Source organism: Antedon bifida, chromosome 2 (genome assembly GCF_963402885.1).
Source record: "Antedon bifida chromosome 2, ecAntBifi1.1, whole genome shotgun sequence".
Lineage (NCBI taxonomy): Eukaryota > Metazoa > Echinodermata > Crinoidea > Comatulida > Antedonidae > Antedon > Antedon bifida.
Genome location: NC_136227.1, coordinates 5,107,395 through 5,128,620, shown reverse-complemented (window position 1 = coordinate 5,128,620; position 21,226 = coordinate 5,107,395). Strand labels below are relative to the sequence as shown.

Below are 21,226 nucleotides of genomic sequence, written 5' to 3'. Positions count from 1 at the left end.
TTGAATTTGAATTCTAATACTGTAGATAAGTTCTTATTGACCTAATACATTCTTAGCAGAAACAAGATTTAGCATAGTTAATAGAGACAACTGTGTTTTGTATGCCAATGTGTATTTCTATACAACTGTAAAAAATATGATCTGAAGCTGTTCGAAATTCCTTAGATTGTTTCAGAAATGACTACGAGTTTCTGGATGAAACACATTCCAAGAGTCGATGACGAAGATGAAATAATAACGAACCAATGGCAACTAGTCAATCATTCAGTTACCATAGAAACAGAACAGGATGAACTATTTTTTTGTGGCGCGATAACAATTCTAGCGTTAAACATAAACATCAATATTTGTGCTGTTTTTAGATACGATTGATTTGGCCGAGACCCATTTTAATTACAACGAATTATTATGAATTTTCTGGTTGTATTTGGTTTGTAGACATACTAAATATTTATATAAATAATCATGTTTTTTTGCAAATTATATTATGCAAACACTTTGTTTTAACATAATTAGCAAAATTACTGGTACTTAATTATTACATTTAAATATTAACACAATATTATTTTACAAACCAATCACTGAATAGATTAAGAAAAAAATATAAAAACTGGTCATAATCTATGTTTTTTGTCTGATTTAATAAATTAAAGGTTTCTCCAACTAAAGACCCTTTATGATTAAAGTTACTTCTAATTTATAAACCCCTCCAGAAATTTCTTTAAATAAGGACCACTTTAATTAAAGAACCTTCTAATTAGAGGCATAATTTCTTCTAAACCTAAGAATTAAGACCCTCTAATTAAAGATTCCTCCAATTCAAGAACCTCTAATTAAAGGCCAATAAACACTATCCTAAAAACCCCTCAAATTTAATATTCTTCAATATTAAAGGCCCTTTCCCACTAAAGACACTAAAATCCATCTTACCAATTTAAAATTCTATAATTTCTATACGGTAATTGCTTGTATCCTTAGGCAAAATACTTTACTTATGTTACGTTTGCCTCTATCCACCCAGGTGTATAAATGGGAACCCGGTTAGATCAAGACACAACTTTGCGCTGATTACTAGCTGCATTATGGGAGTCAGTATGTTTCCATACATGTTTGATCCAAAAAAATGACTGGGGTAATAATGTTTAGCGCTTAGAGGTTTCACAACATTAGGCGCTATATAAATCCAGGATATTATTATTATTAAAGGACCCATGCATCTCTTTAAGTATAAAACAACCTCAAATAGTTTTCTTTTTATGGTATTTTAAAGGAAACTGTAATTGTAAGATAAATATTGCCTTTTTATGTTTTTCCTGTCATTGTGTAAATTTGTTAAAATAAGTTCATTTTTTGAACTTTTAATTTAAACAAGTACATTTACATTGCAATTTGAAATGTTTTTTTTTAATATAAAAATCAACTAGTGTTCTATGTTTCCTTTAAGGAAATTACTCGTTTTAAGATAAATAAAGTGTTTTATGGTCTTCCTGTCATTGTCTTCCAAGATCATTTCATTTATTGAGATATTTTAAACTTTAAATAAGGTAAACATTGTAATGTTTGAGGTAAACAAAGGCATTTTCATTATTGAGGATTGGCAATGGATGCAATTAAAAAGTATTTTGTGAAGGAGTGTAAGCGGGCGTGTAAAAAGCCTATTTTGGTAACAAGGCCCTCCTCTCCACGCAGGAGTGCATGTTTTTGCCTGTGCAAACAAAGCATTACACTTTAAGAACACAAGCAATCGGGCCAAGCTTGGACTTGTGAGGCCGAGTGAATTTACATGGCTTGATTTGAACACTCCCTATTGCATTCTGCCAACATTGTGAGGCCATGGGACAACATGGGACTTGTGAGGCCGTGGGACAACATGGGACTTTTGAAGCTAAGGGACAACATGGGACTTGTGAGGCAGACCAAATTAAAATGGCTTGCCCAAAAACATGAAGAAAAATTAAATCTATCTTGCTTAAACTACTGTAAACCTCGTGCATAATTCCATGCAACTATAATTATAATATCATCTACCAGGATATAAACGTATATAATAACTTTAATTTTAATCCATGGTTTTGTTCTAAGAAATAACGTAAAAATCCCCTAAAAGAATTTATTTATGAAAGTGAAGGTGTTGTAAAGTTGAATGGCCCATTCATTCTCATACTTGTATTTACCGTTACTACTACAGCTCACCAAAAGAGAGTAATAAAATTATATTTATTGGGAAAAAATCTAAAATTTAAATACTGTTCTGAATTGAAATAGAGACTTTATATCATTTGATTATGTTAATTACAAAATACTCTTTTATTACAAATATCATATGTACAGTATGTAATTATTGATTGACATGGAAAACTATATTTTATCTTTAATATTGCTTTGAATACATTGATAGATTTCTACGCATGATTGAGTACTATACAGTATCATCACAAATATAATCGCCAATTTGGTATCATTTATCTCCTCACGTACGCACATTGTGAAAATTCACTTTTCTTGCTAATTATTTTGATGGCTTATCAAGTTTCATATTATGGATTGCTCTTGGGGTAAATGATCTCGTTAAGGAGCCTTTATTTATTCATATTAATTTAATAACATATTTTTTTGATTTAGTGACCTAGAAATTGAACTGTATTCATTACCAGGTCTAAAAAATTTGATTTTCTATAAAGTAAATTTGATTTTATTGACATCTTTACCAATTTGCATTTTACGGTTTGAGAATGTCGTAAACTGATTTTATTTACTCAATTTATGTATGTTGGGATTTGTACAATTACTGTCAATATCAGATATAAAAGCTATTATATAATATTATAGTATGGGACACCTTCAGGACCCAATAAAGTGTCCCCATAATAGAGGTGTCCCCTGAATAGAGGTGTCCTGAAGGAGAGGTTGTACCGTATTAAAATATACAATGAAATTATTGATTCTTATATAATTATTATATAATAATTAAAACCTCTTTTTATATTTTGCAGAGATTCACTAGAAAGGAGGATGTTGTACGACATTACAACTGGCACAAACGGCGTGATAACTCGCTGCAGCACGGCTTTATGCGGTTTAGTCCGTCGGATGATTGTGCTCCGTACTATCACAATTGCTCGCTCAATCTTAAACACACGCATTATCATTGTATGCAGGTATAGTTAAAATAAATCATGCTTGTCATTATTTCATTGACGTATTCATAATTACAGTAGAACCCTCATATTCAAGGGACACCCCTATTAAAAGGGACACTTTCTTCAGTGGCGTAATACAGTGGGCAAAGGTCCCTAGTTTAGCACTCATAAGGGGCCCTCCAATGTTGGGTAGTTGCATTGGGCTGCTCATGCTCTGGGACCCCTTATGCTTTGAGGCCCCTGGGTTAGCCAGTGAGTGATCATAGTCGTTAATCAATTGACTTTCAGGTTTTTCCCTTTAGTAATAAGACTTTTTTTATGTAGAGCATCTTGTGTATATGTTTGTCTTGTGACCTGGATTACCACCTTTAAGAAGGATAGTGAATGAATTTGCTTATGGTTATCCTTGGCAATCATGCCTAAATATATAAACAAACCAAAAACAAAACCACAAAATGGCTTATAGCATATCCAAATTCTTCAGCCAAATATACCCAAGATTTACATATTTCTAAATGAGATAATTGTTTGTTGTAAAGGCCGATCAACCCAAAATCTAGGGTTGGATTTTTTGTTATACAACCAACCCTGTTTTTCAATTGAATGTGCCTGGTAAACATAAACATTTTTAGGGATTTTTTGTTTTTTTTATATGTGTAACTTATAAAAAGAAATTAAAATAAATAATTTTTATAATTAGAATGGATGTTGTAAAGTTTACACAAGTACTTCAGATGTATTGACGCACGAAAACTATCATAAGAAGAACGCGTCTTTACTCAGCGACGGCTTTCAACGCTTCCGCGCCACTGAAGATTGTGGGGTCAACTCCTGCACCTTCTACGGACAAAAGACAACGCACTTTCACTGCCGTCGAGCAGAGTGTAATTTTTCGTTCAAGAATAAATGTGATATTGAAAAACATAAAGCCTTCCATTTGAAAGATGATCAGTATCAACGTGAGGGCTTCAAGAAGTTCTCCAAACATGAGGTAAAGAATTTGACTATGATATAATAATAATTTTATTTATTATGTAATGAAATAACACTTTAACAGCTGGACCATTCTGAATTTTTAACAATGTTAAAAGGCCAACTGAGACAAGTATACTTCTAGGTCCTCATTTTATGGTCTGTATTATTTTTATGAAATTTGATGAAATAAAAATGTTTGCTTAATTGGAATTTTAATATTTTCTTCCGACAGTTCTGTCGATTTGATGGATGCAGATACTCTCACAACACCAACCACTTCCACTGTATTCGATCAGATTGTGATTTCACCTTCACCGCCGCAAACCAGATGCAGTCGCATCGACGCAAACATGAAAGGCGTCAAAGAATTATTGCCTTCGAGTACGACCAACAACGTCGAAAGCTATTCAAGAACTTAAAACCAAAGACAACTGTCTTCCGTAATCTTGTGACAATGAACCATCCTCCTCCAGTTCATATGGTGATACCAAATGTGACCTCTAAGTTGTTGGCAGAACATGAAAGAGAAGATATACCAGCTAAAAGAATCAAATTAGAAATACCAGACACTTCTGAGACATCTGGGCCAGAAGGAGAGCCATCATCACCAGAACAGACACCAACGTCGACATCCCCGCCATCATCGTTGGCAAGCATGCCGACCTCTCTTTCATCCCAAGGGAACATCCTTTCTAAGATGTTCACCACACAAGTGAATGGTGAGTCTTTTAACATGCATGGAAGCACTCTGAATGATTCTTTAAACCTGCCGATTCCATCAAGCATCTCTCCACCAGAGGAACCCAGGGCAGAAAAGACAACGATATCACCACCAATTGTAAAGATGAAATGGGACAATAAACCAGAAGAGATCTGGCAGAAATACATTTCAAGGTAATTAAAGCTCTGTGCACACTATCAAACTTTAGTGTGATAAAAATATATGTCATGTGCCCATATATGGAAAGGTTGATGTCATATCATTACCTTATTTGGGTATATCACTACCATATTTGAGCACATCACACTTTTCTAGTTTGATAGTGTTTGAAGACGTCTCCTAAAATACGGGTTATATTGCATTACATTTATACAAAGGAGGTCAGCAAAATCTGCCATGTTGAAATCATTTTTAATTTATTTTATCAGATTAATTTATTCAACTATGAAAACAATAAAAATATGATTTAGTATTTAATATAATGTACAATGTTTTTTGTTTAAATTTAGCGAGGTTTGAAAATTCTTTTTTACTTTTATTTACAGGTACACAGCTAATGACCCATGTATGCCGCACTGTGACCTGATGTACAAAGGTCATTACCATTGTCAGGTGGCAGAGTGCAAGTCCATATTCAAATCAAAGGATGGAGTCAACAAGCATGCCAGGTAAACACTCTAAATTTTACAGGTATTCAAAATATTGATGAAAAATCCATCAGTGATATGTAGAGTGATTTTGTGACCCTTTGATTTCTTGGAATATAAAGTACAGACCACAAATTGCTTGTTTTGCTTTTTACTGTGAACTCACCTAAAATTGCATTATCTGAAACGATAAATTCTCCAAAAACCAGACAATGGGTGCAAGGTTGTTCCATCTATTTAAAGCACATATTATTTATTTTTCCAAGAAAACAGGGTTTGGCCGGCCCAATAAGTGAGTTTAATATGGGAGAGGTTACTATAATGCTTGTTTTTTTTCTTTATTGCCAAAAACATACAAAACAACAACAACAAAAAACACCACAAAGTAAGTTGGCTAGAAACACAAAAGGGAAATAAATCCCAATGGCTATAAGAGCCTATGCTCCCCTGAGGTAGATAAACTTTCAGACAATTTAGACTTAGACTTTAGGCTTTAATTATGCCTCCCATTAACACTTCAGGAAAACACAAATCTCTAGATATCTAACCTGCGGGTTCAGCTGGAAGGGTTATTAACTTCTCTAAATAAAAGTTAAAAATACATAAAATAATTAATTCAAAAATTAAATATTTATTTACATTTTTGAGTTTCTAAATAAAGACCCTCTTTTTGTTTTTTTTTTACCTCCAAATTGTTGATTCTACATTTCAATATACCTTACCAAGTTTCTAATTATGGACGTCTTTACCCAAATTTTTGTTTTAATAGGAATTCTAGTATAATATTATGTTCTTTAAACCAAAAGGTATCACATGATGTTTGAAGAGGCAGAGGAGTGCGGTTTTCATTTTTTCGCCCAGGGTGAAAGTTGTGAGGAGACATTTAAAGACTGTGCCTTCAGTCCCCTAGCTCACTATCACTGCATGTGGGTAAGTGCGATTAATGGAACAGCTAACATTACATTTATTGTACACTCTCACCATGGAGAGAGATTATTTCACATTTTATTTGAAATACATTTATCATTGTAGATACAACCTATAATACAGTTAATAATAACAAACCTGTAGTGTGTTGCATCTATATGGCTCTACTCCATGACCAAATTTTGAACTCCAAAATTTAATGGGCCGACATTCGATTGAAGATTAATAATAGTTGTGTTAATATAAAATAAATAATGAATGTTTTGGATTCATGGAATGGAGAGAATATTTTCATTTGTTGGAAAATGGGATTGGTCTATTCAACTCTGATTGTCTGATAGTCTAATAATTATTGTCCCATTCCAATATAAACAATCACTATTTGTACGTTGTTTAAATAGTAATTTGACCAACTTTAAAAACTATATTATTGTCTTTGCAGAGTCTAAGGCCTGGTGTTTATTGTGGTCAGGTGGTTCACACAGGTAGCAACACCCAGATGAAGCCTCACCAGCTGAAACACAATGGCAACCTGGACTTAGAAGAGATCCGCGACTCCTACGAGGACGGCAAACCAGAGATGGTAGCCCCCGTTTCAGAGACATCTCGTGAACAAGGCTTTGTCAGATTCAACGCAAATGAATGCACGAGCCCGGAATGTCAATTCATCACCGAGGTTCACTGCCATTGCACCAGACCAGAGTGCAATTTTACGACTAATGCGGCGTCGAAGATGAAAGAGCATAAGACTAACGAGAACATAGCGTTTGAAAGTTTTAAGCAGTTTAGTCGTAAAGCGGATTGTCGCCGACCAGGATGTAAATTCAACCAATGGAAAAAACACTTTCATTGTCTTCACCTTGGATGTAACTTCTCCTTCTTGCAGGTGAGATTCTTTTTGTCATTTGACCTGACCCTTTGACCTGACATTTCTACTTTTGACCTGTCATGTTAAAATTTGATTTTGTACAATGAGACATATGAACTTGCTTCCTCACTTCCTCCACACAGTTTTGTTTAGATAAAGTATAAAATAGTTGCAAAGAATTAGTGGCGCTGTGGCTTGGTAACTAACAGGCCTGCTTACCAATCCCAGGGTCCTGGTTCAAGTCTCTGCCAGGATTTTTACAGTTTTTACAGTACTAAGAGGTGAAATTACTTATTTACACATTGAGAATTTAGTAGAAATACCCAGAGCTTGAACCCAGAATCTAAAACTTGATACATATGCTTATCACATAAACCACAATCAATCACTAAAATAACTGCAAAACAGCAATAACTGTTCTTCTTGACAAATTATTTTTTAATAAAGATTTCTCGAAAAATTAATTATTAACTTACAATTTTAATATTAATATATTTTTCGTAACAAAACTCATTTTCTATAAAATTGATAGATTTATTAAAATAAATTATCACCATTAATAAATATTTATAGTTTTTCAGATGAAATATTAAGTAGAACATGTCCGTATTAGCCCAAGTTCATACAAAATGAATGTATACATGATTCCTACATTTTCTGGGTGAATTTGTTTCTCGATTGCAACATGCAGGTCTCTGACTTGCCTATCTTCCACTAGGCGAATTTATTTGCGCAAATCCAAAGTTTTGCAGAGAAAAAGAAAATCTCGCTATCCTTTCCACTACAAGAACAACAGCTGCGATTTCCATTTCCGTTGTATGTCTGCTGAGTTTTCGATTCACATGAGTGCTCATGACGTCATGACTCATTACCTGAGCTCTGATTGGTTGCGCAATTTTTCACTTCACGCAAAAAGTAGAAACAATTTGAACTACAAATTTTGCAAAAACGAACAATTTAAGGAACCAGAATTCGTCGCAGAGAAGATTTGTAATATGAAAACAAGAATATGCATGCGTAGTATAAGCTGACGCTTTCGTTGTGCGAACAGATTTGCCTAGTGGAAATGGGCTTTATGCTTCGTATGACAAGTTTTCGTACTGCATTTTTTACTAATACCATTTTACAAATGTGTAAAAGGTGGTTTTATATAGCATCTAGCTATGCTACAAATGAAAATGGCTCCTGACTGACATGCAAGTTGATAAATCTTTTAGTTGAAGTGGAACCATATTTTATGTGTTATTATAATATTTTGTACAAATATTAAAGTGCCAAATAATGTGAACATTGTTCCTAGAAGAGGATGTGGGTTATCACCGCTTGGCAATATAAGTTCTTGCACATAATTAACGCATTGTTTCACAATTATGTATATATATATAGCAAAACAAAGATAGATACCATGTCGGTATTCAACTATAATTATGTGTTTGTTTCTATTTTAATTCATTGCCCGGGCAACCATGCAAATAATGTCTCAAACTCTCGAAGATCTTCAACGATTTACTGAAAACAAATATCAATCAAATACATAATTGATTGTCAATGGACATTGTGTTATTCTAATTGTCATGGCAACGTGATTATAACAATAACTAAATCCAATAGTAACCTGGTATTGAGGGATGACAATTGATTTTACTTAGTTTCTTAAAAGGTTGTTGCTATGGTAACCTGTTCGGCCATTATAAAGTGGATATTGTTAATTAAAATTATTGAAAGTCTCTTCTGGAGTGTCAATATCTCAACTTATCAAGTTTTTATTTGATATTGATGTATTTTAGTCAAATAGTACTATAATAGTGTATTTAGTGTGTATATGCAACACAATGCTACATTAATTAAGGCGTTCTAAACTTAGTATATAATAATTCATTTCAGTAGGTTTTTTCTGTAGTCAATTTATATATATATATACTTGCACTAAGGAAAGGTTGTCTTATCTAAAAGCTCTGAAATTACTTTCTGGTCGTTTTACTTTATCGTTTTGATTTAACTTATTGCTGATTTTATTTCCATTGAGATCCAGCCAATGATACCAACAGAATTGTCATTTTTGTCATTGCTTATTTCATTTTGTATCTCCATTGAGATCCAGCCACTGATACTTTATACAGCATTGTCATTTTTTTCAGTGCTTATTTTATTTGTATCTCCATAAAGATCCAGCCACTGATACTTACAGCATTGTCATTTTTTTAATAACTTGCCTTTGGATTTATATATATCAGTATCAGTTAAATTGAATATTCAACTAATGATTGAAATAAAAAATGAATGTTTAATGGGGGCCATAAGGTCAATGTTTAAAACGGTTATAACTTCAACAAATACGCGACATAAATCTATAATTTACATTAATACTCCCATAAAATACATTTCCAGACGTTATGCCTAATTATAATTTCATTAAAATTTCCAATTCACAAATCCACAAAAAAATCAATATTTTACTTAAGATGCTACCAGAGACAGCGAGGTTGTCACTGAAACTGGAACTATACTCCAAATAAGGAAGGATTATTGATTCGCGGAAAACGAAGATTGTATAATTATTTTATCTTCATTATTATTATTAGAAATTATGCGGTAAATTGGGTATTTGAGCTTCGAGGTCTAGTTTTCAATTTAATAATAAATTTCTAATTCAGTGGCGTTATTGATGGGCTATATACAAATACCTTAATGTCGGAGTTCTTGGTTTAAATCTATTTTTCATCACAATGAAGGGAAATGAATTTTGAACAATTGTAAAATGTTTTGAGGTTTTTCTACAAAAAGTAAGAAGTTCAAAACCATGCTAAAAACTAAAACTATATCTTACAAAATTTTGCAACGTGAATGCATGTATGAAAACGTGTAATAAATCTGATTATAAAATAAGCTGTAACATTTTCCAATTCTGCTTCGTTTTGACAATTTTACTTTTCATTAATTTTTTATTCAATGCTTGAAATGGAAAGTATCAATAAAACATTTATGCACATGTAGGGTATAAGTCAATTTAAAGATTACTAGATTCAAACTATAGAGGGAGGTATTTAGTTTGTGTTGTCTCCTCTTCTAAGCTGAAGGCCACAAGACTATTGTTAATATTGTCTCTCTAATAAATTATTGATATTGTGTCCAACAAGGTAAAACGCTTATTACTCTTTTATTAATTTTACGAGTAAGATTGGTTTGAAATTTTATGAATTCAAGTTGTGATTATTAAATAATAGCAATGTTTCATTTTCACAACACCAAGTAGCTATTGAGTCTAATAGTCATTCTACACATGCTCATGTTTTTGGCAACATATTGCATGCCTTGTCTTTAAAAAAAAATGTCAATCTTCCATGAACATTTTATTGTATGCAATTTTCAACTGTTTATCTAAAACTTTTAATAATTGATACACAGTATTACGAATTAAAATTGTGCTTGTACAGTTTTTTTAATTATGCATTACATAATATTGTACCCTGTGACCTTCAGATCCTCTCATTAATCTCTATTAATTTATATATTATTTTTAAAAAAATAATTTATTTACATAACAAATTACATTTTATCATTTTCAGATACAACAGATGGAGTCTCACGGACGGAAACACATGCGTCGTGTGTTTGGAAAGACATTCAACAAACCCGGATCTGACTGCGTTGATATGAAATCTATGCTTCATGTTATACCAACAGCAAACATAAAAACAACGATGATCGACCTGTCCGCACCTTCTTCCACGTCAACCTTCACGTCGCCAGTACGACATCAAACTTATGCAAGTGTACCCGCCAGCGGAGTTACCGAAGAGCAATCAAAGCCATTACCGCCATTCATGATACCGCTCGCTCCTCTAGATGCTGAAGAGTCCACGATTGGTTCTGCACGGCCGCCGGAATATCCAACACAGAGTGTGAAGCCTGCTGCGAACGTAAACTTACCGATGCTCGCTCATTGGAAGGTAAACCAAGGTAAACGCCCTTTCACTTTGATCATCGAGGACCCGAGTAAGCCACCCGGTTACCGACGTTATAAACGTGGTCCAATTGATGATGCTATGCAAGAACGATTCACACGTTTCGAGCGTAATGTCAATTGTGGAGACACCTGCTGTCAGTTTGCGTTGAACACAACGCATTATCATTGCCTACATTCAAATTGTAACTATAAATTCGCTGGGAAAACGATGATGTATAAACACGCGCAACATCATGATCGTGTCGATAGCATCGTTCAAGACGACTTTGAAAGGTTTAAAGCGACTGTCCACTGCGAGAGACCAGACTGCGAGTTCGCACTTAAGCATACTCACTTTCATTGTCTACGCTGCCCGTTCATCTGCACAGATAGCGCAAAAGTGACAGCCCATAGAAAACAGCATACGAAATCTGAAGTTATCTCATCCGCGGGATTTAAACAGTTCAGCTCGACAGATTCCTGCGAGTTTGATGCGTGTAAATATTCTAATAAATACTCGCACTATCATTGTATGCGTCAGAATTGCTTCCAAGCCGTACTAGGCATGACAATGGTCGAAAGCCACAGTAAAAAATATCACCAGCAGTAAAACTCCCACTATTCATAATGGAGGAGTCTAATATTCAAATTAGATCACCTGCAGTTTGCATACTTTACAATATCATTAATCTCATTATGATAAAAATAATTTCAATATTCAAAACATTTGTATTCAGAATATAGAAAACAATTTGATGCCATTATTTGGCAAGTTTTAAAATAAATTATTACAAATGATTTCTGCTTGCCGTGCGCTACTCATTTTACTAATTGACTGAATTGAACATAGTACATTTTATTATCCATAATTTCCAAAGATCTCCATACTAAATATCAAATCCCAGGTAATGTTACTTTAACAGTGTCTTCCATATTGTTTTTTGTTTTAGTTAACATGTGACCTGTTTCTTCCAATCAGAATGCTGGTATCACATAAGTTAGAAATAACCAAAGATTGCTGTGTGTAGCTAGCTGATTTTAGATAGAATTTAAGTTTTCTTAACACATTCACTGCGGGTTTGCTGTGGATGCCTAGGTCATAGTTCAAATCTAAGGACAACAGTTTGTGAATATAAAAACCAAAAAAAATGAATTTTGATCATAGTGTGAAAGCATGTCAGACAATTGCCTATAGGGTATGTCCACATATGACATTATACTGTATGATAGATAATTCTGGTGGTGCCTGTATGCTATGGTTACTCTATCTTAGGCATGATACAGGCATCACATGTGATACACATGTGGCGGATAGGAAAAACAGTGCTTTGCAATGAATGTGTTAATATATTTTTCTTTGTGTGTGTGTTTTATTTGACAATATCTTTAAAGTGTTAATAATATTCTGTTGCTATTTTGTAAAATGTATATACAAATATTTGATTGATTGATTGATATTAATTGGTTTATGGGTTCGTTGCAATTTGTGTTACAATGATGTGATCAATGATTATTAGTTTAATTAGAAAGATTTTGTGTGTTTAGTTGAAGAAATGCCGGACATTCTCGTGCTTTAAGACGTTTTCATTACTATTTTATGTTATTTTTAAGTATTATTGTTCTTTTAATAGTTTTACTTGTTAGTTTTGATCCACTGTGGTTAACAGTACAATCATTATGTAGTTTATAAATTCGCCAAATATCAAAGACAGTTCCAAGATTAATTTGTACCTGTAAAATTTCAAAACATTAAAAAATGATATAAAACAATGTTCTGAATATTTTAAATATCACATTTTAAGGGAAGTTATCACCAGTTTTTACTAAAATGATGTCACTTCCGCTTCCTACCATTTAACATTCCTGGGTCTTGCTGTCTATGCAGACCTAAAAAACTCCATTTTTGCTGGGTGTTTATTCCATTAAAACATTATTTATTAGAAGACAATCAAAGAATGTTCTACTTATGCAAGACATAAAAATAATATTAAAATAATTAAGTCATTCCTAGTTCTTTTACGATACAGTAAAAGACAAACATAACATTACCAATGAGGGTGTGCATTGCTTGGAACAGCCTGCCTGCTTACTATATTCTATTCACCTCCACCCCATTTGACAACCTGTATGGGTCTGCATTTTCCAAACAATTTAATTTTAACTTATTATGCAAATCTTTAGCCATTATCATCCATGTGTCATTTTAAAATCCCGGAATTTTCTTCCAACTCTATTCTGCTTATGTTCTTAAAAGTTTTGTTTTTCTGATGAATGTAGGAGACAATTTTTTAAAAAGATTTTTGCTGTATGTTTTGATTTCTATACATAAATAAAAAAAATATTTAGCTGAAACTTCAATACCAAATATCAACACATAGTTATGATTGTTGTTTTTCTTTGTGTTTTTTTTTTTGCATTTTAAATTCTTTTTGACTTTTTATATATACATATCTTCTTTAGTGTTTGCCGTGCTAATAAATACCAAATAATTATTTTAATTATAAGCTTTAACTTTAAAAGAATTTGTACATTAATTGTAAAGTTTGAAATTAGTATATTGTAGTAGTTAGGTACAGTAAATATATTATATTGCAGTGAGTTGTATTTACATTGTTATTCTCTATTTAAATTGTATTCACTTTTTTGTTTTCATTTGTTTTCATTATTGAATTTTCAATACTAATGTACTGGAATTAAACAAAATTTATCACTTTTTTTGTTTTTGCAAAACTATGCAAGCTAACTTATGTTTTGTTCAATTAACTTTTAAATATGTGCAAATAATAATTAATTATTTTCCCCCAATTCATTTGATTGGTTATCAACTATAGCACATTTACATAATTAATTCACATTCCATTTTGATTGGTTGAAGCACTGTGCATTATGGGATATTCATGTTAATTAGCTGTTGAATATTCATAAAGGCTTTTATACAGGTACTAGGCAAATGAGTGAGTGTTTTTTTTTCTGTTATAAAATATTTTTTCTTTCCAAGGAAAGGATAAAATAAAATATATATCATGTAGTATTCATAAGACACAATTTTAATTTGTTTTTGCTGTTAGTGTTATAATAAACAAAATGTGCGGTATAAATTGCAGGAATTGAATTTCTGAACTAGAGCAATAAGATGATGTATGCAGAGATTTTAATAATTATTCGATTTTTAAACTTAATATTGTTCCCTTAAAATTAGTTTTGTTAATTGAACTTAGAATTGGTTGTGAATCTGAATTTTTTCTAAAAAGTGTGAAATTAGCTAGTTATACGATGGTTTTTTTTTTATTCGTTAGAAATTATTTGTAAGATTCTGTTAATAGATTTAAATCTCAAAATTTTTCAAAATGTTAAAATAATCAGGAATCTTGAATTAAAAATGATTTGGCTTTTGTTTCCCGAGATGTGATGCAAACTCTGTGCATATGATTGTATCTAAAAAATTGTTAATATTGCAAAATTCATTGTTTTAAATGATATTAGTAAAGCCACTTTTATAAAGCTTTGAGTTTGATGTTTTTGAACAAGGGCTACTCCATTTTCCTTATTAGATTTCATTTGAAATTTTTACAAATTGTTAATTCCAAATACAGTAGAACTAAGGAGACACCTTCAGGATCCAAAAAAAAAGTGTCCCCTTATTATTAGGGTGTTTCTGAATAGGGGGTAGCTGTTGTATTAAACATATTGCCTCTAATTCGTTTCACAGGAAAGTGTCCCCTATTAAATAGGGGTGTCTCCTTAATAGAGGTTCGTTATAGTCTTAAACTATAATATTGCCTCATGTTCGTTTCACCCCTTATTAGAGGTACTGTAATTGGTATAGTTTCTTTGTGTGTGTGTGTGATAAATAATTGCTTCTCTATAAATCATATAAAATCATCTTTTTTTTTAACAAAAAAAAAGGTACAAAATACAATAATTGCTGTGCAACTCATTTAGGATTGAACGTGTGCAAATTTGTTTTCTTTATTAAGTACCAATTTTCTTCTCGTCTTTATATGTTTTAAATTTGTAATGAATTTTTGTTTGGAGTGATTTGTTGTAATAATGTACGATTGTTATAATTTGTTTAAGAGTGGTAATTGTAGATTTTTGGGGGTTGATTTTTTAATTTTTTTGAGAGTGTCGAATAAAAGCACTGAATAAACTGAAATGATGCAAAATCTGTATTTTTATTTATTTTTGTTACCACCTGTAATATGTTAATTATGCCACCTGACTTTATGAAACAAAATGTTTGGTACAGTAGCAGTAAGGATCTAAACCTAAAGACATGCATTTTCTTATTAGTGCACACTTGATGAACATGGTAATTTTTATGCAAATGAGCATAGAATATGGTAATTTTTACGCAAAGGAGCATAGCATGGTTCACCAGGCTAAAGCATTTGTACAGTATAAGTCTTTAGTGAAAGGGTGTGCTGAGATTATGCAGCTAGTAGGCCTACATTGCCGCCCTAAGCCAGTGGTACAGGGCTGGTGGAGTAGTTAAATGGATTACTACCATATTAGGCCTAGCTCTATCGGACCAAATGGGAACTATTGACTGTGAGTACTATTTAATTTTTTGAATTACAAAGACAGTACAGTAGGACAGAATAGATAATAGCAGACTTTACTGTACCCCATATATTACTAACTATTTGTATCTTAGTAATAGCGTTTACAAAAAGTAAACACTACAGTATATGATGTACTGTACTTTAACAAAATTAACAAACCTTTGAGTTAAGTTACTATACAGTTCAGTTTATTAAAAAACACAAAACATTTAAACAAAAAATTATTACACTATTAAATTATTACAATTATAACATTTTTAATCCAAGGTGAAACATGTTGATTACTGTATATTAAGTAAATTCTTGGAATGTCTGAACAAGGCCCAACTTCCAGCATAAACATAACAAGACACTATTAAATTAATGTGCCTCACCAATTTATGCTCCTGGTTGCAGAGAGGGAAACATAGATTAGACAACTAATCTATAAACAAGAGTAAAGCTCTGTCCATACTATTACACTAGTTTGACAAAAAAAAGTGTGATGTGCCAAATATGGTAGTGATATGGCATCATCATGTCCATATATGGGTAAATCATATTTTTTGTCACATAAAGTTTGATAGTGTAAATCAAGCTTATAACTTTGTAGCTATTAAGTAAATTCCAGCCGTAAGCAATCTGTTGTTTTTTTTTTCAAAATAAACATCCTTTATGTTGTATAGTGAGAGTCTTCTTCCTATGCTGCAAGATGCTAGATTCAACTGTAAAAAGGTTGTAGCAGCAATAAGGTTCTCTGAGTCAGAGAGCATAGGATCTTCTGTTGTTTTTTCCCCTTTCAAACCACATAAAGGCTTTATTTTGACACGCCATATGAAATGTGAATACATTGCCAATCCAATGTCTTCTTTATATTCAGTTGTTGCTTTATACTCAAAAGTTTTAAAATGTTCTTGAACTTTGACACGCTATCATTTTCATGTCCTTTTAAGGCAGGCAACTGATACTATGACAACAACCTCGATAAAACCAGGAACAAAGCTAAAATAAAAAGAAAAAAGTTAGTTAAGTTTCTTGTTGAAATATGTGTTAAAATTGTGGTTTGTGTCTCCTCCTCCTAAAGTTCTTCTGTTTTTGTAGGTTCAACAAGATCCATGTGGGGGCTGAGGTTCATATTTGTCATAAGTTTAGTGTTTATATTATATTTGTTGATGGTAGGGTGTTATGGATTGTCTACTACTATCACCATTTACTGTACAGTCTTCATTTCGATCATAAACTCACCTACAGAAAGAGAAAATCCACCAGAATCTATAAATAGGCCAGGTTTCAAACAAAAAGTATGATAACGATATCGTTGCACTTGCATGAGCCATGACGGCTGGTTTCATTAGTCAAGGAAGACCGAATAATGTCAAAGTTCACACACAAGTCTTATGGTTGCAATATTAATCATGCTTCATGCAGACAGATAGAATTAGTTTAACATTTTACCTTGCATTCTCAGGATCCGGGGTTCAAATCTTGGTGACAATACCAGGGAGTACATTTTAATATACAGTAGAACCCCTATTAAGGGGACACCTTCGGGAGCTAAACAAACAATTCTCTTTCTCCGGCAAGGTTCCGCTCCGGCGCCGGTAAATCCAATCGAACGGCTACGCGCATATTGATTGGCGCAGCCGCGTGGAGCGCCGTGAAAACAAAACAGTGATGTTCGATTTGCCAGACCAGAACAGGTGTGAAAGACCCTTTATAGGGGCAAGCGATAGTGGTAAAACATATTTACCCTCGCATTCATTAATAGCTGTCCTCTTAATAGGGATTCTACTGTATACAGTATATCATTATTATTGTGTATGTTTATTTATTATATTATTTATTTATGTTATTTATTACAGTATGTTGCATATTGATAATAATTTTTTCTGCTGGCGTTAATGTAGATATGATTAGAGAGCAAAAGAAAATGAATTATGATTATGAATGGTTATTATAGTGTTTGTTATGTCACACTACTTACCTGCAGAATATTATAATGTACCATAACCTGTATATCGGCCATTCTTCAAAAACAAAATGGCTGAATGCAGCTGAGCCGCTAGCATGTGCAAAAAGTGCTTCAAAGCAAAATGTTAAGGTGCAAAATATATAGTGAGGTTGTGATGGGTGTCCAGCATTGAATTTCAGGGATGTGAAAATGAGATTATGTAAATGAAAAAGTTTGATTATGAAAGTAATCTAGTGCCCAGGGACAGATCCAGGGGCATGCTCCCTGCTTTTGACAAGTAAAATTAAAATATGGAATAGAAATTGCAGGACCCAAGAAATGTCCCTTATTAGGAATGTCTCCTGAATAGGGTTGGCCGTGGTGCTAAAACAAATATTTCCCCTTGTTTGTTTCAGTGAATAATATTATGATGAAGTGTTACAAAATATGTAAGAGGCGTCTACTGTATGTTGTTTATGAATTAGATGATAATAATAATGACGATGAAATGATTATATACAAGCACAACAAAGTGATTATACAAATTACAACACAAATCATTTTTAAAACAAAACATGCAATAATTAGTGTATCATATCACACATGCAAACATGCACAATAAACACTGGTTAATGTATACAAATAATACAGTAATTTACAACATGCATTTACATATGAGAATCCAAATATGGACATGGAATAACCGATTTTATATTATTTCAGGAAACAGACATGTACCTCAGGCCTTGTCTTTTAAGGCGAGCAAGCATGATCACTCACCTAAAACACACTCCTAAACTGCTCTTGAGGAGTGTGATTTACAACACGCTTAAATTTGGTAAACTTCTACACACCAAAATACAAACAGCACACCTACAGCACCCCTGAATGTATTTAGGAGTGCAATTTGTAGCACACCTATAATTTTCAAAAGACAAGGCCTGGTACCTGCCACACTGTGTGTAAATTAATGTTTCTAAAAGTAATTTTTTGGTAACTATAATAATTATGAATTTAATTAGATGATAGTCAATGGGCTGATTATAGCCTAGTGGTTAAGGGCTGCTCACCAATCTTAGGGTCTGGATTCAAATCCTGGCGTGAGACTAATACAATCAGGGAGTAATACCCTTTTAACACCTGCAAAAAGTAACAAGTTGCAGCCAGGTTTGCATAGTGTGAAGACAATTTTTTTGGAAAATCTCCAGAGATTTCACAAGGGATTCCTGTGAAATCTTGAAAAAAAAACGCAGATGAGAGGCCTTTTTTTCTCGAGATGTCCCGAGTTGCTACTGCTCGTGCGTGTATTGCACTGGTAAACTGACTAATCATAATAATCAAATAGGCAAAAAAAAGTCTTTCTCCCAAGATTTCTTATGGTTTGCGTATGCCTGAGTAAAAACGTGTAATAATTCGTGGGATCAAACCTGGTAACATTTTATGCAGATGTGAAAACGGTATTGGTTTAGAAAGCATATATTTGTTCCTTTAATGCAATGGTGACAAACGCGATTACGTCGGGGGGATCAAATCTGGTTATAAGTTGTAACAATTTATGCAGATGTGAAAAGGGTCTTGGTTTGGAAAGTTTTGATATATTTGTTCCTTTAATGCGATTGCTGTAGGTGTAAGTGTTATTTAAGTTTAGCAGGTGGGATATTCTCAAGCATAGGATTTTACTCATATTTATGATTTTTAATAACCACCAGTCTGGGTTGATGTATGTCTTCTTCTTCCAATGGCAGTCAGTTCCATAAAGACAATATCAATCAATGGTTTGATTTATATAGCGTCAACTCATTACCTTATTAACCAATATGCTTAAGGATACAGACCAGGTTGGCAAAGTTACTGAACATTGATACACCTGACAAGAAACCAATCAACTCCACAGCAATGAAGAACAGGGTGAAGGATAGACCTACAATTAAACTGAAAAAAGAGAAACATTTTTATATTATATTTTAATCTGTAAAAATGTTAATAAAGTTTACACTACAAACAAATTACGAAAATACAGGTTAATTCACTTTTCCATTGTGTGACCTACTATACGACCCCCGGGAGAGGTGCGTCATTTACAAATAATTACTGACACAGGGGTGCGTCAAAAGACCTAGATGGTATGTCACATCAATGAACAATGGTGGGTCAATGTCTGTCACTTTACCACCCACCATACTGTCCATAAACAACAACAAAAGTCCCAATCAGATTCAATGACAACCAAATCATTTAAGGAAAAAAAAATGTCTCAAAGGTTATAGAGATGGACATCATAGATTAACAAAAACTGGAAAGTCCCATCTGTTCTTGTCCAGCTTCCTTACCTAACATCTTTTTCGTCGAACTCATCCTGGGTGTAATCCGTAGGGATACTCGAATAAACATTCTCATCCTGAAAAATACATATTTATTTGTAAAAAATATTTAAAATAAATAATTTAGTATTTTAATTAAACAATAAAACAGCATGTTCAAGCTTGTGTAGGCATCTTTATTCCTCCTTGCTTCCTTCCTCTAGTTTAGTACTACTAGGCCTGGCCTATCTGTATATAGTTAAATAGTATATGAATCATTTCACACAGTAGTAACACTGCTTACAGAATCACATAACATTGGAAAATTGCAATAACAATTAAATATTATTACTTACTCTTGCCCATAAAATAGTTATAGTTACAACAAGATGTGATATTAGGCACAGGAATCTTGCAGGTATTATATTATGAACAGTCATGTTTTGTTTGTTTTCGTTAGGCCCTATGTAAACAAACCAATTTATGTTGTTCAGTCAAACCTCTAGGGAAAAATGCTGCTGACGACCGTCTGTTGAAAACTGTAAAACAAAAATGTCGAATGTTTGATCGGCCTAGGCTAATTACATGTTTTTAATAAATGTTTAAAACATAGCCTCAATTTCTTTCAAATAACAGTATGTTTGTTGTCTTTTTATCACCTGCGTATCATTTAAATACTCATTTTGTCTCTACTATGCATAAAATATACAGAAATATCGACCGTAACTACGATAAACAAACGAAAAAATGAGGTCGAGCGCCAAGTTTGACCAGATTTGACCTTTCTTACATTGGGAATGTTCTAAATAATATATGGGGGAGTAGAAATGGAGGAACAATTGGAAAACTAAAAATTGTAACTGCTACAAAGGTCACTTACGGGTATATTAATACTTTATCGTTTATAGGCTAGTAAAACTTTTAGCAAATTTCATATTTTTCAACTATGAATTTTATTATGTTGTTTGATTCTCAATTGATATCACAAATAGTCATAGAATATCTCCCCCTTCGAATTAATAGAACATACTAAATACTCTATTATGTTATTTTCCATATATTTCTTGATAATAATAATAATATAAAATATTTTCACAATTAAATTAGTAATATGATATTGTATATTTGCATACTACATATATTTTAATAAAAATTAACAATCAGAAAATAGGGAAAAACGATTAAATATGGTCCAGTCACGTGACGA

At 32.7% G+C, this 21,226-nt stretch overlaps 3 protein-coding genes across 6 annotated transcripts in view; 1 reads left to right on the top strand and 2 right to left on the bottom strand.

Moving 5' to 3' along the window:
* Positions 1-15,390, top strand: part of LOC144835928 (zinc finger protein castor homolog 1-like) — a 40,113-nt gene extending 24,723 nt beyond the window's left edge. The window contains exons 6-12 of the mRNA XM_078691057.1: positions 2,994-3,158; positions 3,841-4,131; positions 4,348-5,009; positions 5,382-5,504; positions 6,290-6,413; positions 6,853-7,296; positions 10,845-15,390. Coding sequence (XP_078547183.1) covers positions 2,994-3,158; positions 3,841-4,131; positions 4,348-5,009; positions 5,382-5,504; positions 6,290-6,413; positions 6,853-7,296; positions 10,845-11,834 — 2,799 coding nt within the window. The 3' untranslated portion in view covers positions 11,835-15,390. The remainder of the gene's footprint in view (positions 1-2,993; positions 3,159-3,840; positions 4,132-4,347; positions 5,010-5,381; positions 5,505-6,289; positions 6,414-6,852; positions 7,297-10,844) is intronic.
* LOC144835993 (leucine-rich repeat-containing protein 23-like) overlaps positions 1-21,226 on the bottom strand; it is a 113,615-nt gene that overhangs the window by 30,863 nt on the left and 61,526 nt on the right. The gene's annotated exons all lie outside the window — the stretch shown is intronic.
* On the bottom strand, positions 15,962-20,768 carry LOC144836017 (transmembrane protein 107-like). 2 transcript variants are annotated; one of them, XM_078691188.1, is made up of 6 exons: positions 20,679-20,765; positions 20,376-20,558; positions 20,050-20,117; positions 19,551-19,651; positions 17,014-17,110; positions 15,962-16,770 (listed from the first exon to the last, which is right to left on the bottom strand). In XM_078691188.1, exons 2-6 carry the CDS (start codon positions 20,457-20,459, stop codon positions 16,707-16,709), a joined length of 414 nt encoding a protein of 137 aa, XP_078547314.1. In that variant the 5' UTR covers positions 20,460-20,558; positions 20,679-20,765; the 3' UTR covers positions 15,962-16,706. The 2 variants fall into 2 exon arrangements, with proteins under 2 accessions (XP_078547314.1, XP_078547315.1); XM_078691189.1 differs by lacking the exon at positions 17,014-17,110 and adding an exon at positions 17,753-17,849 and having other exon boundaries at positions 20,376-20,768.